The 27,477-nt window shown below is 47.8% G+C and overlaps 1 protein-coding gene across 1 annotated transcript in view; it reads left to right on the top strand.

Annotated features, from left to right (window-relative positions):
• The first annotated feature begins 7,039 nt into the window (after nt 1-7,039).
• Nucleotides 7,040-27,477, top strand: part of CYTH1 (cytohesin 1) — a 78,719-nt gene continuing 58,281 nt past the window's right edge. The window contains exon 1 of the mRNA XM_060290133.1: nt 7,040-7,183. Coding sequence (XP_060146116.1) covers nt 7,162-7,183 — 22 coding nt within the window. The 5' untranslated portion in view covers nt 7,040-7,161. The remainder of the gene's footprint in view (nt 7,184-27,477) is intronic.

The raw sequence follows: 27,477 nt of genomic DNA, 5'->3' as shown, positions 1-27,477 counted from the left end.
GTTTGAGAGAGGGTCAGAATCACCAGGGGGTTGTTAAAACACAGGTTGCTGGGCCCCATCCCCCGACATTCTGATTCAGCAGATCTGGGGTGAGGTCTGAGAATTTGCATTTCTAACACGTTCCTAGGGGATGCTGAACCCACTGCTGGGTGGGGACCACACTCACAGCTCTGATCTAATGGTTCTTACATGGGATGGTCTGTAGGACCCCCTGTGGGGTCCTCAATGTGCTCTCCAGACCGACCTCTTCCACCCCTTGGGGACCTCGCCTCAGTGATTTTGCCGTCTGCCTCCTGTGTCTCGCTCTTCCCCCTTCCTTCTCTCGTGAACATGTTCAAGTGTCAGCCATCCTAAAAAAGGCCCATTTTTTCCGTGTCCCCTCCCAGCCACCCTCTCCCTCACCTAAGCTTCAATTTGCCCTCTGCTTCCTTCTCCACAGTCCTCAGTCTGCCCTCTGCCCGCATCACTCCACTCAGTGACCCAGTTCCCAAATCTGATGAGCCTTTGCCACAACTTCTTTTCAGGATTGGACACTATTCACCCCCGTCTCCCTGAAGAGCTCTTCTTTTTCTGTCCCTTCAGTGTTAAATCTGTTGGATCTGGTGAGCCCTGGATACCTAGATGTAGCCAGAATCAATCCACTCCAATCAATATTCCCCATTGTGTACTCAATATAGCCCGAGGAACATCTTTTCCTGGATATCCTACTGGCAAATTTGTGGCCCAGACAGAGTTCATTGTTTTGTCTGCCCTCCTCTTACCTGTGTCCTGCTCCTCCTGTGTCCCTCCCATGGCTGGGGGCCCACCATCCACCCTGATGCCAAAGCCAGAAACGTGCCCGCCACGCTCGGCACCTCCTTCACATTACTTCCACGCATCAGTGACAGAATTCTGATCTTTCCACCTGGCTGCCGGAAAGTCCACTCTTTCCCGTCCCCACTGCCTGGCTCTCAGCTTGAGTCGCCACCACTTTTCTCTTGGACTCAAATCGTCTTCTAACCAGTGCTCCAGCCTCCAGTGGACCTGCTTCCTGGTCTGCCTTCCTGGCCCCCAGGATAGTCCTTCAAGACAAGAAGCCCAGGCTTCCCTGGTGGCGCAGTGGTTGAGAGTCCGCCTGCCGATGCAGGGGACACGGGTTCGTGCCCCGGTCCGGGAAGATCCCACATGCCGCGGAGCGGCTGGGCCCGTGAGCCATGGCCGCTGAGCCTGCGCGTCCGGAGCCTGTGCTCCGCAATGGGAGAGGCCACAACAGTGAGAGGCCTGCGTACTGCAAAAAAAAAAAGCCCTAATCAAATCATTCCCATCCTCAGGTTTCCCAGCACCTGTCACAGCTGTGTTGTTGAAAGGATGTGTCAGCCTTCATCATCCCGCGCTAACTGTTGGGACTATTAAAATGCACCTTGTTGTGGTTTTTTGCTCTTACAGTCATAGAAATGATCCGTGGTTCACGTACTTTATTCTCCCTTCTTACGTGTACTGATCTGCTGTTTTCTGCCTTACATGGCCTCGGTTAGACAATTCCTCTTGGCAGAGACGGGTGGGTGTTGCCTTCTGTCAGTCCCGAATTCCAGGCCCCCAGGAAGTCTTGGTTGAAGGGGTAAGCCCGACAGGAGTGTGGTTGGTGACCGTGCCCTTGGACTCCTCTCAGAACGCGGCCAGCCCACCTCCGTTGATGTCCTTGGCCCAGAAGCCTCCTTGCGCCGTCCTCCCGACGCTTCTGTCTCTGAGCCCCTGCCCCCACCCCCCGTCCCCCCCACCTTTGTTGTTTTCACAAGTGAAAATATTTTGGCAGGTCTGGCGGGAACTGGAGCATTAGCTCCTCTATTTGAAGTGAAAGCCTGGACTGTGTGGCACGTGGCCAGCTGTCTTGTCGGGCGGCAGGGGAACTGTTTGTGACAGCTGGACACAATCAAGATCCATTACAAACAGATTTCAAGTGCCATTCACACACAGAAGAAATTGCAAAGCTTTAGCAGAATAAAATCTGGGGGTTTTCAAAGCAAGACAATGCCCCAGCCTCGGCCCGTGTGAGCGGCTCGGTTTGCGTCTCTGCAAGCGCCCTTCCTTCCCCAGCACCACCTCCCTCCTGAGTGCAGGCTGGAGAGGCTGGCGGGGCTGGCGGGGGCTGCCCCCAGGCCCTGTCTTGTATTACTGAGGACACCTGTCTAAACCTGCATGGGGAGGGCTCAGAGGCTGGCTTCCGGAAGCGCCGCTAGGCAGCCTCGTCAGCCTCTCACCTTGGTCTCAGGGAGAATGAAGGGTTCACGTAGCAGTTGGAGGGTAAGGCTGGCAGGCCCAGCTGAGCCCATTCCTCTTCTGTGAGGCAGGTGTTGTCTGAGGCAACTGTCCCTCCCTCCCCGGCCCTGGCCTTGGTGGAGCTCTGAGTAGTGGCGTGTCGGGTAGCCATTTATAATTCTGTATGGGTGGGAGGCCTTAGGACGTGGTGCTTCCTGTGGTTCTGTTGGCCTCAGGGGACCGTGTTCCTTCAGCATGTGCGGGGTGGCGGTGCGAGTTGCTCCTTTTGCACATGGAGGGGGTATCAGTGTTCATGCAGGGAGGGGACACCGTCCTCCCCTTTCTCATGAGACCCTCCAGTTTGCGCTGCCCACTTGGCCCCCTGCTGTCTCACTCATCTTGATGGGAGAAGAGAAAGGCAAGGAAGTAGAATCATTTGTTTTAGAAAAAGGAACCAGATGAAATATGGGCACAAGGAAGAACAGAGAGGTAATAGTAAAGTCCCTTACCATGGTATCTTATATCTAAGCCCCCTCTAAAATTCTTATTTAAAACATTAATTTAAAATAGGTAATAATATCATATGATATCACTTATATGTAGAATTTAAAATATGACACAGATGAACTTATTTACAAAACAGAAACAGACTCACAGGCGTAGAAAACAAACTTATGGTTAACAAAGGGGAAAGGGCTTGGGGGAGGGATAAATTAGGAGTTTTGGGATTAGCAGATACACACTACTATATATAAAATAGATAAACAACAAGGGCTTACTGTATATCACAGGGAACTGTATTCAATATCCTATAATAAACCATAATGGAAAATAATATGAAAAAGAATATATACATTATATATATATATATATATATAAAAATAACTGAACTTCGCTGTACACCCAAAACTAACACAACATTGTAAATCAACTATACTTCAATTAAAAAAATAAAATAGGTAATACATGCATATTGTGTTTAATTTAAAAGCTGTGTATTTCCCAGGGCTGCTATAACAAAGTCCCATGGGCTGGGGGGCTTAAAACAACAGAAATTTGTTCTCTCACGTCTGGAGGCCAGAGGTCTGGAATCAAGGTATTGGCAGGGCTGCACTCTCTCTGAAGAATCCTTCTTTGCCTCTTCCAGCTTCTGGTGACCCAGGCATTGCTCGGCCTCTCCAGTGTCTGCCTCCATCTTCACATGGCCTTCTCTATGTGTCTCTGTGTCCTGATCTCCTCTTCCTAGAAGGACACCAGTTATTGGATTTGGGCCACCCTAATGATCTCATCTTAACCTGATTACATCTGCAAAGACCTTATTTCCAAATAAGATCACAATTCACAGGTACTGGAGGTTAGGTTTTTGGGTTCACAATTCAACCCCTTTGAGTATTGCAGGGTATTTAATGAAGAGTCTCCCACTCCTGTTTCCCTGGCAACTGGCTCTCCTCCCAGAGGCAGGGAGGCCCCCAGTCTCCTGTGTGCCCTGTTAGCCACAGTCCACGCTTGCCCACTAGTTTGGGAGTCCCGAGAGGGCATGGCTTTCCAGCTGCTCTCTTCGCTGCTGTGTCCTCAGCATCTTGAACAGCGCATGGCACAGCACTGCGCCCTGCCCCCGACAAATATTTATCAAATGGCTGAACGTACAATGTAAATGTACATCACATGTTGATGTATTTTTGTTAGAAATGGAAATATATTATATACCCCTGTTCTGTCCTTGGTTTTTCCACTTCATACAGCTTGGGAATAGTCTCACGTCGGCAAATGCGGAAATAAGCCTCAATCTTTTGTTTTGTTTTGTTTTATTTTGTTTCGTGGTACGCGGGCCTCTCACTGTTGTGGCCTCTCCCGCTGCGGAGCACAGGCTCTGGACGCGCAGGCTCAGCGGCCATGGCTCACGGGCCCAGCCGCTCCGCGGCATGTGGGATCTTCCTGGACCGGGGCACGAACCCGTGTCCCCTGCATCGGCAGGCGGACTCTCAACCACTGCGCCACCAGGGAAGCCCAGGCTCAATCTTTTAAAAGCCTGTGGGTGCTCCCTTGTAGGAAAGGGACAGGACCCAGTAACCTGTCCCTTTTTGAATACTGTTTCTGAAAAAGTTTTAAACATCACAGTGTAAGCACAGGAAAAAAAAAATATTTTGGGTTACCTCTGCTCAAAAACCTTCCAAATTCATTCTAATTTTTGAAATTATTATGTAAGGCAAGGATGACAGAAGGGAGACACTAACTTAAAAAAAAAAGTTCGTCAGGTGGATCAACCACTAAAAACACCAGACCACAGTGAGAGGCCTGCAGGGAGCCCCGACCCATTTTCTTTTTCTTTTCAATTTTTTTTTTTTGATGTGGACAATTTTTTAAGAGTCTTTATTGAATTTGTTACAATACTGCTTCTGTTTTATGTTTTGGTGTTTTGGCCACAAGGCATGTGGGATCTTAGCTCCCTGACCAGGGATCGAACCCGCACCCCCTGCATTGGAAGGCGAAGTCTTAACCACTGGACCGCCAGGGAAGTCCCTGACCCATTTTCAAAGTTCTTGATGTGGGGGAAGAGGTCTGGGGATAAGTAGCAGACCAGCAGATTGCAGACCCACGGCCAGTGCCCTCTCAGCTCCTCTGCTCCCTGCCTCTGGCTCTCCCTTTGAGGTCTCGCTATGCTCCAGGGGCTGAGGACACAAGTAGCAAGTGAAGCTGACCTGGTGGCTCCCATTCTACACTGTGACCTCTGTGGGCCTCAGTTTCCAAATCTGCGATATGGAGATAACAGCTCACCAAAGCCCCGGAGCCAGGAGTGTGAGCTAACAGAGGGTCTTTGACAGTGACTTGCAGTCAAGTACATTTTACATCCCTACCCAGTGCATTCATCTACAACCGAAACAAACATTATCCTTATGGTATGTGATGGACACTGATTCTATCTTATTCTATCTTCCTTTCATCTAATGGTGATTGGTTTCTCATCCATTCAGAGTCAGGACCTGCCATTGGAAAACACTGCTGTAATGAAATAATGTAAGTTAAGGGAATTTGTAAACAGTTAAGTACCAGGCTAATTGAAGTGATTAGCATTCACACCCGTATTCCTTCCCATCCAAAGGTACTGGGTTTGGGAGTTCAGATCATAGTGAGAATTAACCTGTGGCCTCAATTGCTTTTCTTCCCAAGTTTTGGTCATTGAACAAGAGTTAGGTGAAATCAGTGAAGATTAAACGGCTAGGTCCACCAGAATCAACCTTTTAGGAGTAAGATAACAATCTATACAAGGGAAATGTCTAATTTCTGGAACTGTTCGAAAGAAATACCTGCCTAAGGAAATGGAGACCATCTTCTTAGACTTTCCGGAGACATCAAGCTTCTCCACCAAAGGCTGGGTCAGACAGCTCAGCGGAGTAAGAGAGATGTTTGTTTGTGAATGTACAATATTCTTAGCCACCAGAAGGGTGGGCCAGAGCTGCACCCTGATGGAATGTAAAGATTAGGATCGCTTAGGGTGATATGTTGAAATCCATCCATCCATCCATCCCTGTGCAGAGGTCAAGAGGAAGACAACGACAGATCTGTCACTTCAGAGATCAATATTGGGTAGAAGCCTGGATTTTATAGGCAGAGGCTCCATTGTGTGGGTGGGAAACAGGTCCAGGGCACTGAGCTGTTTGCCCAGGTCACAAGGCTAATAGGAAGCAGATCTGGAAAGAAAGCCTAGAGTTTCATCATTCATTTATTCCTTTTGCATGAGGGGAAATTACTTTTCTTTGTTGTCTCTTGGGAGGCATATTTTAGGGCTCACCCAACAGGCTGCTGAGGAGGGTCACAACTCCCCCTGATGAAGACATTGCCAGGGACATTGCCAGGTCCTTGGGCTGAGCTCTTCTCCAGCAGCCCCTGGGTACAGCACGTTGGCTAGGTGTCCAGGGTTATGACCCCCCAGGGGGGTCTTGGACCATCCCTGTGTGATGTGTGATCCTGAGATTCCTTCCAACTGAGGCACTTATAATTTTTAGGGGTAGCACCAAACCAAGAGTGTATGCATCCAGAAGTGGCTAGAAAAAGTGGCATTTTCCTTGATTTTTCTAAATTAAAAATTGGGGAGGTGCCCACCTCCTGGTGAAGAGCTATTGCTCATGCTCCCCGAAGGGCAGCTCAGTTTACCAGTGGGAGGGGCTTGGTCCGCCCAGGGCAGACAAATAAAACATGTAAGGCACAGTCTAGAAACGTGTAAATTTAAGAGGCCCAGGAATCAAGTAAATTCAGAGGACAAATAAAAGGAAGTATAAAGGCAGTGAGCTCATGACATTCACGGTGCTAAGGTTCAGACCTCAGAAATAATGAATTCAAATGCTCTGGTCTCTGACCAAGGACCGGCCGTCTCTGGCAGTCTGGGGAGGGCCGGACCTGCGAGGTTGACGTCAGCGAGGACCACCCTGCCCTTCAGTGGCCGGACACGACCTTGGGCTTTTGTGGGCAGCCAGACTCCGTGCTGTACCCTACGCCTGTGCCGCCCTTGAGAAATCCGAAACCCGATGCGCCCCTGTAGGCGGCCGGGGCGGGGCCTCGGGCTTGGGCGTGGTATGAGGCGGGGCCTCGGGTCGAGGGACCAGTCGGAGGGGCGGGGCCTGAGCGCGAGCGCGTACGCAGGCGCGGGCAGGCTACAGGACGCAGCCCGAAGCGTGGGCGCGCGGGCGGCGAGGGCGGGGCCGCGGGCCTGGCCGGGCGCGTGCGCAGGCGCGGGCCGGGAGACAGCCGCGTGCTGGGGTGTGTGTGTGCGCGCGCGCAGGCGCGGGCGGGGCGCCCCGCGGGAGGCAAGGGGCGGGTGGCGGGCGCGGAGCCGGGGGCGGGGCTCCGAGACGCGCTGGGCGAGCAGGGCCAGGAGCTAAGGGTCCAGGGGCGAGCGGCGAACCCGGCGCGGAACCCGGCGCCGGCACCATGGACGAGGACGACAGCTACGGTCAGTCCGGCCCGCGGCCCGGCCGGCGGACGCCCTCTCCCTCGCTTCCTCCCTTCTCCGGCCCGGCGTCCTGCCGCGCCTCTGGCGGCTCGCGTTTCCCGGGGACTGTGGTGCCGGACGCGAGCCTAGGGCGGCCGGGCCGGGCGGGGACCTCCGCAGGGCAGGGGTCACCCGGGGCCCTGAGGCTGAAGGCTGAGGGGCGCTGAGGGGCCGGCGTCGGAGTGCCCATGTCTCCGGGGTCGGCGCCGGGGGTCGCCGGGCTCGGGTCTCTGGGGCCGGGTTCGTAGGACTGGGGTCTCAGGGCCTGAGGCTCCGGGGCGGGGGTCTCCGGCGTGAGGGTCTCGAGGCCGGGGTCTCGGGCGGGTTTCGCGAGGAGAGGGTCTCGGGGCCGCGAATTCGGGGCCAGGGTCTCGGGAGGGGGTCGCGGGCCTCTGTCCGGCGCAGGCCCGGTCGCCCCACAGCCCCGCCGCGGGCCCCCGCGAACGCTTAAGTTCCCCCCGGGCATTCTCCGTAGTTTCCGGCCCCTTAGGTGTTGGCAAGTTGTGTGCCCGGGTCCATGTCTTTGTTCAGAAACGAAAATGAGAAAACACAGGCAGCGAACCCGAAGTGGACAGGCTGCGACCAGGGGGTGCCATCGGGACCAGGACCTCGGCCAACGTCCACTCCAAGGCCCGGGTTGACGATCGCTGCCCGCCGTTCCGTGTGAACGGGCTGCTGGTCCAAAACGCCTGCGGGTGAAGCCCGAGGGGCGCGGAGAAACGCAAGTTTGCTTTCTCATCTGTGCACAGAGACGCGGCATAGTCATCACATCACACAGACAGGGAAAACTTGACAAAACTACCAGTTCCCAAATCCTCCACCAGCTAACCTTATCCTGGGAACTGTTGGCCATCGGCAGGGCATTCCTCCCTCAAATGGCTTCAGATCGCCGGGGTTTTAGAAGGTTCTGTGAAATGCTTTAGTTAATTTAACGTTTTATTCCTGAGAGATGAAAGAATGGCAGATAGAACAAGTGGTGAACTTTTGTGGTTTGGTAGCAGAGTACAGAGAGCACAGTTAAAAATGCTTGTGTGGCTAAAGGGAACCGAATCCTGCTTTATTGACTAATTGACATAGGTGGTGTTTGTTTCTTAAGTTCTGAGCGAGCAAGCTTTGTCATAGAGTATGTTAAAAGGAGACGGGTGAAGCATGTTGTTATGGTTTTCTGTTATTTATGAGTAAGTCATTGAGGAACCACTGACCGCAGAAAAGGTGGGTTAATGACCCACAACCCTGAGTGGCAGACAGGGGAAGGGCCACCACTTGTGGCCTGAAGTCCAGAGCATGTGAGGGATGGGTACCCATCAGATGTCCCCTTGTTACCTTCCCAGTAAAAGTAGTGTGTGCTTTTCTTCTGTGATTGAAAACAAATCACCTCCTGGCTGGTCCCGAAGGATTTTCTGGCTCCTCCAGGCTTCTGTCTTTCTGCCCACCCGGGAGAAGTCTTCTCCAGCTTTGCCTGCCGCTGTGCCTTCTCTTGCTGTTTAATTTCTTGCAGATCCCAGTGTTCTGCCAGGCTTTCTTCATGCCCTCTTCTGGTGTTCTTACCCACCGGGCGAGGCAGGAAGCTGTTGGTCTGGTTGCTTTTAACACAGTGACTGCTTTGCCACCAGTGGCATGAATTTGTGCTTGGACGGGGTGAATGGAAGCAGGGGATATTTGTTTCCTGTGGTTGCTGTGACAGGTTAGCGCAAGCTTGGTGGCTCAAAAGAACATACATTTATTATCTTATAGCTCTGGATGTCAGAAGTCCAGATTTGCTCTCACTGAGCTAAAATCAAGGTGTTTACTGGTCAGTGTTCCTTTCTGGAGGTCCTAAGGGAACGTCCGTTTCCTTACCTTTTCCAGCTTCTGAAGGCTGCCCACATTCCTTGGCTGGTGGCCACCTTCCATCTTCAGAGCCAGCAGGTAGCATCTTCTCATTTCTCTGACCTCTGCCTCTTCTAATTAGGACCCTGTGGTTCCATCGGACCCACCTGGATATGGATGAGGATGAGCAACCTTGATTCTGCAGTGGTAATCCCCCTTTTGCCATATGTAGGGGTAACATGTTCGCAGGTTCTGGGATTGGGACAGGGACATCTCTGGGCTCCGTTATTCTGCTGACCACACATAAAGATGAGGAAGAAGTTCTTCCTTTCTTTCTCTTTATGCAATTAAAAAAAATCATGTTCTTTGTATTTTGGAGGAGCCAGAAATGTTGACTTAAAGAAGATTCCCCACCCATAGGGTTTACCACACAAAAAGTACCTAATAGCTCAAGATGATCATTTGAAGAATAAGGCTCCCAGTTCTTTAAGGGTTTGCCTTGGTCTCCAGAACTGTCCATTTCTCTCCTAGGTTTTACAGAGAATTTACCTCAGAAGATAAGACAACTATTCAGATTCCACATTTCAAAAGGAAGTGCGTGCTATGGACTCATAAAGCACATAGAATGCCAGGTCCAGGGGTTCCCTCAGAACCGCCACTGGTGGTTCATGAGTCAGCCTGGGACACTAGTACTGTTTTTAACATTGTATCTTTGGGGAAATGGGTTATGATTTCCAAGCTACCACCTTGGTATAAAAAACCTTTGAAACATAGCTCATTTATAATAAGCTAAAGAAAGAGAATTAGTCTTAGAGTTTCTCTGTTCAGTGAAAGAGAATTTCGAAAACTCACCAGAAGGCTTTTCTTTTTTTTTTTTTGCGGTACGCGGGCCTCTCACTGTTGTGGCCTCTCCCGTTTGCGGAGCACAGGCTCCGGACGCGCAGGCTCAACGGCCATGGCCCATGGGCCCAGCCGCTCTGCGACATGTGGGATCCTCCCAGACCGGGGCACGAACCTGCGTCCCCTGCATCAGAAGCCCCAGAAGGCCTTTCTTGACTGCATACTCTTTGGTGTCCTTTACGGACCCAGAGACCACACCACTGAGTTTGTCAGCCCTCTCTGCTGTATACTCCCCGGAGGGTCTTAACTCCCTAGACCAGTGCAACGTGGTTCAGACTACACATGTGGTATGATAAACTGTCCTCTGAAGACCTATGTGGGGTGGGGGGGTGGGAAGGATAAACAAAAGTCATTTCAAAGCTTATTTTTTTTTTGGAAAAATGTGGAATTAGGGATTTTCTGAATGCTTAATTGACACTTTAAGAAAGATGTTCATAATGCTTGTGGCTGGCTGGTCTTTATCCCCCGGCAGCTTCTTTCTAAACACTGTGAAATGATTGGGAGGTGTTTTTTTCCGGTCATTTTACCTTCTTATTAGATGACTGTACTTCCTGGATGTCACAATTCTCATTTGCAAAAGGAAGAGGTATTTTTGCCTTCGTAGGGTTCCCTGCCCAAGAAAAAACTCAGTGACTCTGTTCCTCTTTGTGACCTCTGAACTTGAGCAGACATTTTTAACCTGCAACCTGCCCCTTAATGGGCTTTCAGGCCCCTCTGAGATTGTATGTGAGAGTTTCTGTGAATGTGCATTTTTGGAGAGTCTTTAGCTTTAATCCGGTTCTCAGACGGCTCTGACTCTGGGAATTGCTGCTCCAGAGGTTGCCTGTGTGTTTGCCTGCCTCTCTCTTAAGACAAGTCGCGAGGTAGAGATGGGCGGGGTCCATCTAGTAGTAACATCGGAAATGTTAGTGGTGATGACTATGACAAAATAATCAAATTTCTGAGCATGGGTTCTTAAGATCGTTAAACTCAGCGTGCTGTTCAAGGCTTTTACTTCTCAAACACAGATCTTAACTCCTCTCGCTTTTATTAGCTTCAGGCTGATCCCTATCCTGCAGCACGAGGGAGAAGAGGTCTTTAAAAAATAAGCCTCTTGAGAGAGTGGAGATGTTGATCTTAACCAGGCACACCTGCCGTCCTCAGAAGATTAAGGTGAGGTGTGGGCAGTGACACGCATGGGCGCTGCCGCAGGATGGTGCGTGGGAGCCCGTGGCGTCTAGAGAGGTTTGCTGTTTCGTCTTTGTGCCTCCAGAACAAGCCTGGGGCCCGGTACCCAATAGAAGCAGCTCAGCAACTGTTGAGGGAATAACAGATTGAACCAGGTTCCATGTGGCAAAAGTTAACATTCATTGAGCTTGAATTTTTGTCTTCAACCCTCCGTCCCAAACAGAAACTAGAACACTTTGCTGATTGACCCTGTGCCAAACCAGTTTTCTTCATTTTTCTATGATATTGATGACTTTCATTGTTTCCAGGGTAGTTCCACTCTTAGTGATTTGCGTTAATTGAAAAGAATACAATTACATGAAGTCAGGGCTTTCTTAGAAAATCTGGAACATAAGGTTACCATAATTATACATTTTGTGGTCTTTAGGGTAGATTTCCAGGGGTGACGTTAATATGTCAGAGGATATAAACATTTTGAGAATTCTTTTTTTTTTTTTTTTGCGGTACGCGGGCCTCTCACCGCTGTGGCCTCTCCCGTTGCGGAGCACAGGCTCCGGACGCGCAGGCTCAACGGCCGTGGCTCACGGGCCCAGCCGCTCCGCGGCACGTGGGATCTTCCCGGACCGGGGCACGAACCCGCGTCCCCTGTATCGGCAGGCAGACTCTCAACCACTGCACCACCAGGGAAGCCTGATTTTGAGAATTCTTGATGCGTGGTGCCAATTTGCTTTCCAAAAGGGCTGTATCAGTCTACCCTGTTCTTAGCCACGTATGGGGGTATGTGTTCCAGTATCACTGCAAATGTGCCACCGGTGAGGATTAGCATATGAAAGCTTTTTTTTAAAAAACTAATTTAATGGTTACAAATAGCACCTCATTATATCTGTTGATTACTAGCTAGGTTAAAAAAAATTTCTTTTGCATATTTGTGTATTATGACCTGGCTGTTCACATGAGATGATGGTTTCTTTATTTATGTACCTGAGATTAACTCCTTCTTTAAGGCCTCTGTTAAATCAGCTGATTTACATTTTTCTCACTCTGATATTTTAAGCGTGGGGAAAATATATATTTGTTCTGATTGGGATTTGGGTCAGATTTTGACGATTTGTAGAGTCACATACTTACCTTTCCTTAGTTTTTGTCTTAAAGATTGAAGATCTCTCAACCCATATATTGTCTTCTGGCCAGATACAAAATGTTTCCTTTAGGGGAGAAATTGCGAGTTAAGTGGCTTTTATTGGTTTGGGTTCAGTCTGTGGAATCTTAGGGTTCATACCAGCCTGCCCCTTTCTGAATGTCCTGGGTGTTAGTCAAAAACCATCTTGCCAAATAGAGTTTTTTCTTATGTATTTCATGCCTTTAAGATTAGGTAGTTCTCCAGTAAGAACTAGAAGGAGAGCGCCTTCTTATTCCAATGTGAGAGCAAACATAGAGGTTACTTGGCGGTGGAGGAGGGTGGGGACGTGTGTGTGTGTGTGTGTGTGTGTGAATGAGAGAGACATGAGGCAGAGGACGGAAAGCTTGAGCCTGAGAGCCGTGTGGCTGGTGGAGTCTCCACTCCTGTAGCCCTCTTCACCCCTTTCCTGCTCACCCTCCAAGACAAAAGTTGTGGACAGGGGGCTCTGAAAGAAAAGCACTTTGCCCGAACCTGTCCGTCTGCTCCATTGCCACACTGCCTCTTGACTGTCTCTCTAATTATTGTCACTCAGTTTCAGTTGCAATAATAGAGGTCTGGAGGAGGTGGAAAATTATTTAGAAATTTTCAAGAAGTGAATCCCACGTGCTTTGAAACTGCTGGTAATGTTGTTTTCCTTCTCTCTTCCCATGGACTAAAAAAATGTAATATAGGGTGAAGGCTGTGTAGGGGATTTTTGTTATTCTTCATTATGCAAGATGCTGCGATGCTGCGTCTTTCTGCTTTTGTGGTGGTGAGATGGCTGTGAGCTGCTTCCTGTGAGGCCTGGCTGCTTTAGAGAGGGTCAGGATGTCACCTTCCTTAGCCCGGTGCTTTCTGTGTCTTCCACTTTTTTTTTTTTTTTTTTTTTTGAGTCTTCAAGAAGATTTCTATGGGAATTCCCTGGCAGTCCAGTAGTTAGGACTCTGCACTCTCACTGCTGGGGGCCTGGATTCCATCCCTGGTTGGGAAACTAAGGTCCCATAAGCCGTGTGGCATGGCATGGCCCAAAATAAAAAGGACATTTCTATTTCAAAAGCATGCCTTTATCTGGCATTGTTGCAGTCTATATTGTTTTTTTTTGTTTGTTTGTTTGTTTGTTTTTTTTTTTGCGGTACACAGGCCTCTCACTGTTGTGACCTCTCCCGCTGCGGAGCACAGGCTCCGGACGCGCAGGCTCAGCGGCCATGGCTCACAGGCCCAGCCGCTCCGCGGCATGTGGGATCTTCCCGGACCAGGGCACGAACCCGTGTCCCCTGCATCGACAGGCGGACTCTCAACCACTGCGCCACCAGGGAAGCCCCTGCAGCCTATATTGTAATTATTAAAGTTGGGTATGAATGGAATTGGTTTAATGCTATTAGAAAACTTTCCCCTTCAGTAGTCCTGAAACAGGCTTGGTTTCTGTGAGCAATTTATAAAGGCTTATTCAGTCAACAAGCACTAGTGACCACACCACGCAGCCCCTACTGTCACAGATGCTTCGAGCCGAGAAGGAGGAGACAGACGTGGAAGAAGGCTGTGAAGGAGAGTATTAGAGTGGATGTGACAGGTGTACAGGAAAACTCAGGCACACAGAGGAGAGCAGTTCTACCTGGGGTCGGGGTGGGACCGGATTGGGCAGAGGACAGTTCACGGAAGAGCTGGCACTTGGGCTGGATTTTGAGTTGAGTTGGTGCTAGCTAGGTGGATATGGCAAAGAAATACATTTCAGGCAGAGAGATTGAGCAGAGGCCAGGCAAATGGAGTAACTGGCTCCTGCGGGGAGCTGCAGATGGTTCTGTGTGCCCCGGGGGAGGACGGGGAGGGTCCTGAGGGCTCCTGCGTGGGACCCAGGACTTTCTTCTCTGTGCCACGAGGAGCCATGAGGGGTTGGGCTGGCCTGTTTCGAGGTGATTATTTTGCATTTTGGAAAGATTCCCCCGTCTGGTGTGGTGCAGCTGGGCAGCGTGGAGCCCCTTCGGGAGCTGTTGCAGGCATCCGGGCGGGGTAGAGGATGGGGCCTGAGTTAAGGCAGTAGGGGTGGGAGGAAGGGGGGAACAAGCACGAGACTGAGTAAGGACCTGAAATTGATAGGATTTTGTTGCCAGAGTTTGGGAGGGACAGAGCTTCGAAGGACGATAAGGAAACAGGATGAGTCTCGGGGAGACCGACCACTTAGAGAGTGTCTAGACTGAGTGTGCAGAGTTGAACACAGGAGCTCAGGTGAGGACGCACTGAGTGGAGTCGTGAGGTTCGTACGGGCTCTCCACGGGGGGAGGTCTATTTAGGCAGCTGGATTAGGAACTGGAACTCAGGGAATTACCAACACACGAGTGGGAGTGGAAGCAGGGAAGGGGTGATGTGACATGCTGACTGAGAAGAGGTCCAGGGACGTCATCTTGGGCGTGCCACCGTTGAAGGGCTGGGCAGAGGAAGCAGCCCGAAAAGGAGACTGTGCAGTTCTATGTATGTATATATAGAACTCAAAAAGAAACTAGATGAAATGAACAGGGAGGGGGCAGCAGCTAGAAGGCAATGCAGAATGGAGAGGCTTTTGTTTTAAATTTGGGGACACTTAAGCCTGTGTATAGACTCTTTTTTGAAAACTACTCTGAACCAGTCTTGGATTAAGGTTTTCATAGACCATGTGCTGTGAACCCGTGTAGGATGGGGCTCATATTTCATTTTGTCTGTTGAGGCTTTTACACACAGCAGCTGCCGGACTGCATGTGTTTGCAACCTTTTTAGCTTAAGTTACTTTCTCTTATGATCTCTGCTTCCCTGAAATACTTTTTCCAACAGCCCTAATGATTGAAATTAAGAGAGTGTTTTGATTTTTAGCTGTATTCTTGCATTTTCAGCTGCCTGCTTGACATTTCCCCCTGGGTATTCCATCATCTCAAATTCAGCATCGGAAGGTGACCTTCTGCCTCTTTCCCTTCTGCTCTCCTCTTCCAGACTCCTCCTCCCCCCCTTTTTTTTTAAACTTTTGTCCCCATTTACTTATCACCCCAGTTACTCAGGCTTGAAAAAATACTCTACTCCTTTGTCTTTCTTGCCTTCTAAATTCTTTCCCGGCTGTCCATCATCTATCCATCTATTCATCCCATTTTCATTATCTTCTCTGTGTCGGGGCATTTGCTTGATGCCGAGGCTATGAAGAATTTTAAAATACGGGCCCTGTTTTCAAGAAGCTCACAGTGTAGGGGGGGTTGATGAATTGAAAAATTTCAATGAAGAATATATGACAGATGCTCTGATGAAGATATAAACAAATGCTGTGGGAGCCTGGAGGGTTCTAGTTTTCAGTGTGTTTTGGGTGAGATACACTTTAGAGTAAACCACCTAACTTTGGGATGAAATGAGGTGGGAGCATTGCAGAGCATGTGTTACCACTATAACTATTTTTGCAGCAGCAGTTAACTGCTTGCTGTGCATTAAGTTCACTGCTGAACATCTTTTGTACATTCTTATTTAGTCCTCACAGTAATCCTGGGTGGGAGGAACAGTGGCCGTGCCCTCTTAACAGGTGACAAGATAGAAAGGTTAAGAGATTTATTTATAAAAGGTGACCTGGCTGATGAGTGGCAGAGTTGGCACTGGAACCAGATTTCTCAGACTGCAGAGCCTGTGTGCTCACCACTTCTGCTGCCGGCCTGCTTGTTCTTTTTTTTTTCTTTTGAATTTTAGTATAGTAATTTACAGTGTTGTGTTAGTTTCAGTATACAGCAAAGTGATTCATTTATACAAATATATATATTCTTTTTCAGCTTCTTTTCCATTATAGCTTATTATAAGATATTGAATATAGTTCCCTGTGCTGTACTGTAGGTCCTTGTTGTTTATGTTTTATTTATAGTAGTGTGTATCTGTTAATCAAAAACTCCTCATTTATCCCTGCCCCCACTTTCCCCTTTGGCAACCATACGTTTGTTTTCTGTGAGTCTCTTTCTGTTTTGTAAATAAGCTCATTTGTATTATTTTTTAGGTTCTACATATAAGTGACATCATATGACATTTGTCTTTGTCTGTGACTTCACTTAGTCTGATCATCCCTGGGTCCATCCACGTTGCTGCAAGTAGCCGGCTCATCCCTGTTTCCTGTTGTCTCACACCCCTCTCTTCACTGTTACGTGCTTATACATGTAAAAGGTATACATGCCTTGTATACTTTTTATAAACTTCCTAAACTTTCTGTTTTTCTCCTGGAATTAGGAGTTCCAATTCCATGAGTTCCATGTCTTGATACACTTTGGTTACTTTTTTGGTTAAAACCTATGTTGCAGGTTATTAAACAGATGTATATTGAAAGAGCCCATTGTTAATTTTAGGGTTGAGATTTGAGGGGTTAGGCAGATCATACAGTTAAGCCTGTTTCTTTCTCCTAGTCTGTTGGGTTGTGTTGGCTTCTCCTGGGGCCTCTGGTAAATGGGGGCTGGTGTGGCGACAGGAGTCACGCTCCTGGCCTTTGAGGGTCCCCTGGAGCCATACACGTCCTATGGTTGGGCAGCCAGAGTTTATATGCGAAGCCCAGGTAACCAGGTGAAGGTTAATACAGGAGTCCTGCCTCCTGCAGATCTGTCCCGAAGCTGGCCTCTCAGCCATTTCCAGGCGCCTCCTGGTGTGGCTTCTCGCCTTTCACCCCTTAGGACAAAATAGAAGAGCCTGTTATGTAGAGAACAAATGTATGGACACCAAGGAGGGAAAGTGGCGGGGGTGGGGGTGGGGGGGTGGGGGGTGGGAGCTGGTGGTGGTGGGATGAATTGAGAGATCGGGATTGACATATATACACTAATATGTGTAAAATAGGTAACTAATAAGAACTGCTGTATAAAAAAATAAATAAAATTCAAAAAAAAATAAAGAGCCTGTTGAGAGAGGAAACCCAACAGTGAAACAGGAGACTGCTGTGGTGGCACGGTATTTCTTCAGGGGAATGATGGTACCTTCCAGCATCACCCCCCCCCCCCCCGCCACTGCTGCTCTAACTCCGTAGTTTGTGCCTCCTGTCAGGGCCTCGTCCATACGACAGTCGCCTAGAGGGGTCACCGAGGATTCTGGAGCAGGACTTCAGCTTTGCAGCCTCAAAAAGACTTTTGGGGCCTAGATTCCTAAGTGAGCGTGCTGATTTATGACGGTGTTTGCAGGAGTTTTTGAAACCAGCCTTTGGTCGTTTGACTGCTCTTAGCCCAGCTGCGGGAGCGCCTGCAAGAGGGCTGTAGTTCAGGACACCCAGGCAGCCCAGGACCCCAGCGTCCTCATTCTCACGCCTCTTGCTTTTCGCCTCCTAAGTCTCACCTCCCCTGGACCATCACTCTTGTGTCAGGATGACGCCCAACAATAAAGTGGGATTGAAGCAGCTCCTGAGCACCCTGGGCTGTCGTCTCAGAGTCCCAGATCTCGTGGTCACCTTAGTGGCCGCGTCAGGCACGCTTCCTCCCTGGAGTGGCTCTCCTCCTTCATGGTGACTTTTACCGGTGGTGGGCAAGGGTGACTTCTGCAGCTGATTCAGTAACTTTGACAAACACTTCCAGTGATTTCCCCCAGTGTCCAGACAAAGCATGGAGGAAATGAATTTCTGAAAAGATTGCAGGGTTGGAATTGAAAGATTATTTTGTGGGTTTACAATATTCTCAGAGAAACAGGGATTCTGCCCTAGCCTTTGTAGTCTAGCCCTGGAGGCACACCTTCTGGGCCATGGTCTCCAGGGAGGCCCTTGAAGACCTCTACACCTCTGCCCTCTCCACTCGGCCCACTGCCTGCTGGGATGCTTCCCACCCGGACATCCTCGTGATCAGTCCCCTCAGTTACCAGCCTTGGTTTAGGTTCCCTTCCTCCCAGGGAGGCTTACCCAGATCTGCGTGCAGTTAATTAAGCAGCCTGCACTGCACGCCTCTGCCCCCCAACTCTGCTTGACTCCCACCCCCTTCCCTAGGCACTCATTGCCTACTACCGATTACGTTTATTACATGTGGCTGGTCTCCTCCAGCTGAAATGGAAGCTCCATGGAGACAGAAATCTTCATCTTCTGTTACCAGACACAACCCAGGTGCCTAAGACTGGGCCCGGTACACTGTAGACTCTGAGTTTGTTGATGGAATTGTTGAGTCCACACTCTCTCTCGCCCATCTGGTTTTGATGTGGAAACTAAGGTCATTGAAATTGCTCCTGTAAACTTGCAAGTTGTTGTTGAAATTAGAATTTACCCCTCTTATCTCACACGTGCTCTGTCCTTTTTCATTCTTCTGTGCTTTGTGGTTTATTTGGGGGCTTGGTTCTTGCTGCAGCTGGCTGTGGTATAGCCAGTTAGGAAGTCCCACACTACTGGCTTGCTGCAAGCGCTACGGGGACGCTTTCTATGCGTGCAGAGATTTCAGTACAAATCTTAAAAAGGGATATTTGGACAAAACATGATTATTCTATTCTTGAAAGATGAGTGAGACGAAGAAATTCTTTAAGAGGGCTGACGCAACCTACAGTAAGGTGATTTCTGGTGTGAGTCCACTTTATTTTAGGAAGTATTAAGGTATTAGACAAACGTATGTATCTTGACAAGGATTAAAAATATTCGGGATTAAAAAAATCAGGAAAGCAACTGGGCATGTTGGTAGGATGCTGCTTTGACCTGGATCTTTTCTGGACATGCCCTCAGCACCGTAGAGAGACAAAAGAAGTGGCTTCACTGTATTAGTTTCTTATGGCTGTTGTAACAAATTATCATGAATTTAGTGGCTTAAAACAACGCAAATTTATTTTATTGTTCTGGGGGTGGGTCACAAGTCTGGAATGGGTCTCAGGGCTAAAATCAAGGTGTCAGCTCTGTTCCTTCTGGAAGCTCTAGGGGAGCCTCCGTGTCCTTGCTTTTTCCACCCTTTAGAAGCCACCTGCATCCCTTGGCTCGTGGCCCTATTGCATCTGTTTTGTTTTGTTTTATTTCTCTCATTACATCCTCAAAACCACCAATGACTGATCAAGTCTTTCTCATATCTCATCACTCTGATGCTGACTTTGCCCCACTTCCACTTTTAAGCCCTCTTGTGATCACGTTGTGCCCACCCAGGTAATCCAGGATAATCTCTCCATCTCTAGGTCAGCTGATTAGCAACCTTAATTCCCCTTTGCCGTGGAATTTACCAGATCCACATGGTCCAGGGACTAGGGTTAGGACATCTCTGGGGGCCGTGTTCTGCAGACCACATCACCCTAGCGCTTTTGTTCCTAGGCTGTTTCTCATGAGGAGGGACCTGTTTCTTCTTGAGGAGATGTTCCACGTGAATAGGAAGGACTACAGTATTGTGTAGGCTTTTTCTAGTTTTGTCAAGCATTTCTTGTCCTAGAAGAGCGTTCCTCATTCAGCACACATGCAGAGCAGCAACAGACTCTGACCTGTATGTCCTCTTCTGCTCCTCAGCAGCCCTGTTTGTCTTCAAATTGCCGGAACAGAGAAGGTCTCCAGCCAGAGGCTGTGTTGTTGCTGCCCGTCCTTAGGAACGTTTTTGTACTTACCTTGGTAGCAAAGAGAATTTTTTTTTTGGTTTCAGGTAATGGAAACATCCCTGAACAATGGAGCTTGATGGGAAAAAGGAGTTCATTATTCTAGAGGAATATATTGACATGACATTGTTCGGTGATTATTTTCCCAGTCATCTGCCTTTTTTCCTCACATCACTTGATGGGCATCCGTGTAGAGGAAGCAGGCTAGGTGTGATTACTCTTTCACAAATTCGTGTTAAAGGCTCATTTGGTTTGATTTCCACCCTGAATGGATTTCAAGGATACAAAACTGAATTTTTGGCTAAATACTACTGTCCTTTCCCTTTTCTGATCTTGCTGTTATCTCTCATTTTCTTAAACATATAAACGTGTACATATAGCGTTTTCATAAGAGGAATTTAAACTTCTACTTTAAAAAAATTATGAAAGTAACATCCTTATGGTAAAAACACAATTGATAGACAAGCATGTAGTTAGAAGTCACTTTTGACTTTTAAAGGGGGTTCTAGGCTCTAGGAAGTTTGCACGGTTTTAGTTCTCCGTGTTATCCCCAAGGTCAGTTGATTTCCACACAAAAATAGGTTACACATCCCCCGATTCTTGCCTGGAGCCACAGAACTGAAGAAAACAGTCTCTGTGAGACTGAATTGTGATTGGAGATTTGCCGCTTGGAGAAAATAAGTTTGGGACTGTTTGAACGCAAAAGTCGGGTGATCTCGCACGTAGAGACCGCGTGAGCCAGGATGTGTGCTCCTGCATTGCTGTGGGACTCAGGCTGAAATTACAAAAGTATCAGTAGTCTGTTTAACCTGCCCATCTGAGTTGGTAATCTAGTAAATAGGGGTTAGAATGGTGTGTCCACGCCTGGCTAATCTACAGAATCGCCTGTGTCAGTTTAAAAGGCAGTTTACTCTGGGGCCCCACTCTAGCCATAGCTAATGGACCGGGACCCTCCAGGGTAGGATCCAGGAATGAATGAATACATACATACATACATATGTACACACACGTACACACATATTTTCAAAGAGCCTAAATTCGAGGATGTAGAAGACCCACTCTCAGGAAGCTTGCACTGCTCTCTTCGGGGTCACGTTGCTTGGCCCTGCGTTAGAGATGGTTCCCTTTATTTCCTGTGTTTGTTTGAAATGATGGTGTGAGGATTTGTGTCAAGGATTGTAGGAAGGGTTGGCTGAGTGTTAAATGCATTTTTCCAAGGTAACCATCTAATTGATGTGGTTTTGCTTTAGGCCATTCAGAATTCCCCTTAGAGGATTTTGAACTTTCAAGCAGAGGTTTGTAAGAAGAGGCTCAGCAGATCAAAGGAGCAAAAAATAACCAAGCTTGGGGTTTTTTTTAAACTCCTTTATTATAGCCACCAAGTTTATATGCCTCCCCACTTCAGCTTCCCCAAGTGTCTGTGTGGTTTTAGTTTTGCTCCTTTTAGAAGACACTTTCCCTGTGTGTTGCTCAGTTGCTGGGCAGCCCCTGGGCAGGCGCCATCCTGGAGCCCTGATCTGCACAGCAGAGGAAGTGACCTGAAAAGAGCCTTCCCATGTCCCACCTGGGACGTGGATTGCCAGGCACACGAGGCCTGTGGAAGGGCCGAGGCCCGCAGTCACCTGCCAGAGCGTCTTCGGAGGAGCTCTCAGCCTCTCCTCAGGGGTTGTTGGTGGATAGGCTGGCTGTAATTGTATATGCCCTCTTTAGCACTTTGGGCGAGCTTTGAAAAGTTAACATTATGGAAAATTTCAAACACATGCAAAAGTGCAGGGAAGAGTGTAACGAACTCCCATGGACTCATCACCGTGAACGTGTTGGTATAGTTTTCTTTCATGCATATTCCTACATGTCCACCGACCTTAAGTCCTTTTTGGAAAATGTAGGATTTAAAAAATAAGCTTAAACCTCAGCTTCCATCTTAAGAGACTAGCCAAAAGGAGAAAATGAAATCAAAGCAAGCAAAAGCACAGAGAATATAAAAGAGCAGAAATCAATGAAGTAGAAAACAGAGCAGCTGCTCAGAAAAGTGCCCACCTTGAAGGGAAGTGGATTAGCAGAGAGAAAGGGGAGGACATCCACTCCATTTATCACATGTTAGCAGTCTGGGTATATAGTGCTGAGCAGGCATGAATGGCATGGTAGAAAGAGCACTGCACGTGTAGTCTGGCCTGGCTTCTGGGTCTGGTACTGTCTCTAATGGCCCTGTGATCTTGGGCAAGTCACTTAGCATCCCCGCGTCCCCTGCAAAGTGTAGACAGTGGTATCTTTCCTACCTGCCTTGCAGGGTTGTTGCAAGGGCAAATAAGAGAGTGCATGTGAAAGTAATTTACATAAAACAGCTGCGGAAACGTGGAGTGTAAGATTTGATAAGGAGAAATTTGGAATTACTAGATAAACTGAAGCTTGGGGGTTATATGTCTGGATCTTATTAGCAACAACAACAACAAAAAGCTTAAAAACTAGTTCCAGTCACTCTGTGGAATGTTTCGTAGCTTTTTTAAAAAAAACATAAGTGTTTTTCTGTGCCATTAAAATTTATATATGGATGATTTTTTTGGTGGCGTCTGCCAGGGAAGGACCCCATCCTCACAGAGGACAGCGGGAAAAGCAAGAGTCCAAAGGAGGGGCTGGAGGTAGGTGGCAGGCCTCACTGGGTCAGAACCAGTCAGTTTATCACGTGGAGCCCAGCAGACACCGGAACCCAGGCTGGGGCTGCTGCTTCCCCTACACCAAGTCCCACAGGGTGATGGGATGAGCCCAGACGATGGGCACGCTTGAATTGGGTTGGTCTGCAGCCGAGGGACCAGGGCCCCAGGGCTTAGCACCTTCCACAGCAAGCAGCAGACAAGCCAGCCCTCCCCTGGGAGCCAGCAGGTCATGCTGCTGTCTCCTTGACCAACCAGATGTGACAAAAGACGTGTGGGGATGCTGGGGCCCTATGGTGGCCTGCCTATGCCGAATGCAGTGTAATGTGGTGGCGCCCCGATTTGATTAATTGTCCTCTCTTGTTGGTCATTTAGAAGTTTCCTCTCTGTTCCTGTAGCAAATAACCCTGTAACATCATTGTTGGTAAAACTTTGCCCACATTTCTGATTCTTTTCTTAGGCTAGATTCCTGTTAAGTGGAATCACTGGGTCAGTGACTAAAAACTGTTTTTAGTCTCTTGATATGTACTGTCAAGTGATTTTCCAGAAAGTTCTGTCACATTTACGTTTACATTTCACACTAGTATATGATGATATTTGTTAATTTATCCTTCCAAACATTGAATTGTTTTTTTGTTTTGTTTTGTTTTTGCGGTATGGGGCCTCTCACTGTTGTGGCCTCTCCCGTTGCGGAGCACAGGCTCCGGATGCGCAGGCTCAGCGGCCATGGCTCACGGGCCCAGCTGCTCCGCGGCATGTGGGATCTTCCCGGACTGGGGCACGAACCCGTGTCCCCTGCATCGGCAGGCGGACTCTCAACCACTGCGCCACCAGGGAAGCCCTGAATTGTTTTTTAATCATTCGTTTTTTGATGTAACTTTTAAATATTTTTTTCTCTCTCTTCTCAGTGTTGGTGGGGTAGCTTTATTCTAAGACCTTGCCTAGTGCTCGTATAAATCAGAATGGGAATTATAGCAGCTTCTTTCCCAGGTCATTTCTTGTTAATTTAGTCAACAGATATTTATTGAGTACCAATTAGGAGCTGGGCACTCTGTGGGTCTTGGAATTTAGACGTGAACAGAGTTCTCAGGGACCTTGTATTCTAGATGGAAGGAGAACTTTGACCTTTAACCAAGAAAAGGAGCTGTTTTTTCTGGGTATGTTTCATCCAGCTGTATTCTCTGTTGAGCTCAGATGAGGGTTTCTTAAGAGTTAAGTTAGGGTGAGAACTCATCTGCTTCCCACCTTGTGTTTACTGGACACAGGCCAGCTGTTGAGCTTTGTGTTCCTGACTTCTCAGCACTCCTGTGTCCCCTTGTGACTGAAAAGGGCTTTTTATAGACATCTGCGTCCACAAATTGTGTTAAAGACTTTTGAAAGTGAGTCTACACAAACCACGATTTAATTCTGAACAGATAGGTTTTAGAATCCTTTTCTGTACAGATAGGGAGGACAGTGCCTGTTTAGGGACTCTCTGGTAGAAAGAAGCTTAAACTTGGCTTGATAACTTTGTCTTTTAATGCTCTTTCCAAAGTGCATTGTTTGGGAGTTCCCTGGCAGTGCAGTGGTTAGGACTCCGTGCTTTCACCGCCAAGGGCCTGGGTTAGATCCCTGGTCAGGGAACTAAGATTCCACAAGTCGCGTGGCGCCGACAAAAAAAAAAACAAGAGCAAAGCACACTGTCATGAATTTTTCATCAGTCAGCCTTAATTTTTACCCTGGCCACCTTGTGCCTTGGGCAGATTATCTGTCTTCTCTAAGGGGCACAGACTTGGGGGTAGCGACACAGTCGCACCTGCCTTGCAGGGCATTGTGAAGGGTCCAGTGAGGTGCTCTGTGTACATCAGTCAAGGGGGTGACGTGCAGCAGGAGCCTGGGGAGTGTCTGCTCTGAAGGCCATCGTCAGCGGACATTCTGGAGGACTTGGTAGGGCCTCCACAGCAAACTAGGATACCAGCGTTGACGTTGAAACATCTTACTTAGTGATAACAAGTACATTCATTTCCATTTATCTTTTTGCTACAAACTTTTCTGATTCCCCCTTATTGTGTTTAAAAAAATAACTTTATCGAGGTATAATTTACATACAATCAACTGTATCTATGTGAAGTGTACAGTCTGATGAGCTACATTTGACAGATTTGTACACCATTGAAACCACCATCACCGTCAAGATACAGAACATTTCCATTGCCATGAAAAGGTTCTTTACGTCCATCTGCAGCCCATCCCTCCCTCTACCCCAGGCACCCTGGATCTTTTTGTCACTACAGATTGGCTTGTGTTCCCCAGCATTTTATATAAATGGAATCATACAATGTTTTCTCTACTGTGTCTGGCCCTCACTCAGCATGAAGTACTTGAGATCATTTTTGGGATGTCAGTTTTTTCTGTTTATTTCTGAGTGGTGTTCCATTGTCTGGATGGACCACAGTGTATTTATCCAGTCACCTGTCATGAACGTGTGCATTGTTTCTGGTTTGGGGCCATTGTGAATAAAGCTGCTGTGAGCCTTCATGTAAAGTCATCGTGTGGACATGTTTTCATTTCTCTTGGGTTAATATCCATGGATAGAATGGTTGGCTTGTATCGTGGGGTTTTCCTTTTCTCCTAAAAAACGTTTTATTATATGTAAAATGTAATAAGGAATGGTATGTACAAATGGTATGTAACTAGTTTTAAAATGTCTTAGAGAAGCTTTTATTTAATGTGAGAATAATATGCAGATCAGTGAAAGTATGTTTTAATATGTTATCATTTTGCATCAATCAAAAAAAATACTGGATTTTCCTAGAAAAAAAGTGACGTAAAACTTGAAACAATCACAAAGTAAATGCAAACTTTTTTTTTCTGTTCTTGTACAAAATCACAATTTTGTACTTACTTAAAATTGGAGAGAAAGCTTCACACAAAAATATAGAAGAATAAATTCTTGCAGGTGGGCAAATGCACCCAGGAGCACAGCAGAATCAGGCGTGAGGGCAAGGTAGCCCTCAGGAAGGTTCTCTCAGCATTGTGTGCCTGCATCTCCTGTGCTTTCCCTTTGCAGAGTTGCTCTGTGTGTCTAGGTAAGCTGCTCCCTGGTAACTCGTGGCTTTTGTCCATGATGTTTGTGAGACAAACACAACGTAGACAAGCCTTCGATGGTCACTTTATTCCTCTCCCCCAGTGTAGCCAGAGGATAGGCACCCTGTCATGTCATCAGCCAGGCCTTTGCCACCCACTAGATTGCTTGCACCACTGCCACTCAAAGTGTAAATCTTCTTTTAAAAAGGGGGGAGCGAGTGTTAATATTTTTTTAAAAGGGATTATTCTGTAAAATATTTTTAGAACAATTCTGTTGTTTAGGGGGTTTTGGTGTTTGAACTACCAGGCAGAAAGTCTTCTACTTTGGAGTTAAGGTATTAATTAAAGGTTATTCTAAAGATTCAGTGATCTATGTCCCCAGACAAGTTAGATGGCAGGAGTTAAAAGTAATTTATCTTAAAGTTGGCAAATTGGTCCTTTCATAATTGTGGTGTGGCAAACCACCGATTTAGTCCACTTAGTACCTTGTTATGTACCGTCTTCTGTCCTGATTGTTAGTACTGCTTTATTTAATGGTTGTCGTCTCCTGCAGGATTCCCTCAGGTCATCGTGTAAACCCCACGTGATGAACTAGGGATGCCAGCCGCCCTCTGAGCCTTCGTTCGCAGTCTGTCAGCCTTCGGGGTGGGATGAGAGGTTTGGCCCCAGTGTCCTCACGCTCCTGGTGACTCCTGTCACACAACTCACTCAGGCATGTGCCTGAAGACTTCAGGAAAGGAGGAGTAAATCTTTGGGGAGATTGGGTAACCCCTGCGTGTACTCTTTTTCTTGATGTGTTCTTGGATGTCTTGTTTCCCGACCAGGATTATACATGACTTTTTGGCAGGACCGTCTTTTACTAAACAAGAAGTTTTGTATTCTGCAGAACTACCTTTAGCTTTGTATTTAAGTAGGCATTTTACATTTTCAATATAGGATTTAATCTGTACCATCACTTTGTGATAAGAGCTTTGTGACATTACCTCCATTTACTAGGTCACAGTTACAAACTCATTGATGTGCTTTTGCAAAGTTCTCAGTTGTCATCTTATTTGACAGCATTATTTGTCCTGATCATCCCAAACCAGTTAATTGATGATAGAGGTTTTCCTCCAGTTAGATACATTTTAAAGGTAATTTCTATGGAAATTGATATGAAATGCATATGATAAAGCTCTTTCCTTTCCAGTGGGAGAGAGCAATGAATAACAGTCCTTTCTTTCCCTTTCAAGTTCTGAACTGCTGGAAATAGAGAAAGCAGTCAGAAAGTGGAGATCAAATCACCAGCTTTATAACTGGTGAAGAGAGGGCGTCCCCCTCACTCTAGGCATCTGGGAATAGACTGCAAGTTGTAAAGCAGGTCACATTTCTCCCTCTTTCTTCCCTAATGGGATCTTCTGAACATTTGGAATCACCATTCGGTATAACCAATAGCTTTAATTAAGTACTGCCTATCCTGTGATGTCTCCCGAGTTTATACAGCCAGTCCTCGTCATTTGTGAGTTCGCCTCCTCACTAGAATCTGTTTGTAACCCCAGATCAGCACGAGGGTGGTGCTCTCTCAGTTGTGTGTGGATGTGCGCAGGGCAGTGGAAGATGCGGGTGGTCCACCACGGCTCCCAGGGCCCTCTACCTCCCCTTTCAGTGCTCAGGCCTTAAGCAAGGGCCCTGGATGCACTCTGCTTAGTGCCACGTTTTTGCCCTTTCTGCTGGTGATTCCTCTGTTTAAAATGGCCCCACGCATAGTGCGGATGTGCTGTCTGGTGTGTTCCCCAGGGCAAGAAGGCCGTGGTGTGCCCCGCTGAGAACACACGTGTGTTTGATGAGCCTCCTTCAGGCATGAGTTCAGTGTCAGTGAGGTGTCCTGAAACAAGCTTACGTGTTGATCCTTTGAGGAAGTGGGGTCAGGGACTCGCAGGAACCTAGCCCTGTATTATCCCTGGGGACCTTGGGTCAGTGTTCGGCAATTCAGGGTTAGCAGCGACTTTCTAGGACGTAACTGCTTGAATTAT

The sequence above is a fragment of the Globicephala melas genome, chromosome 20 (assembly GCF_963455315.2).
Source record: "Globicephala melas chromosome 20, mGloMel1.2, whole genome shotgun sequence".
Classification (NCBI taxonomy): domain Eukaryota; kingdom Metazoa; phylum Chordata; class Mammalia; order Artiodactyla; family Delphinidae; genus Globicephala; species Globicephala melas.
This window is presented reverse-complemented; position numbering and strand designations above follow the sequence as displayed.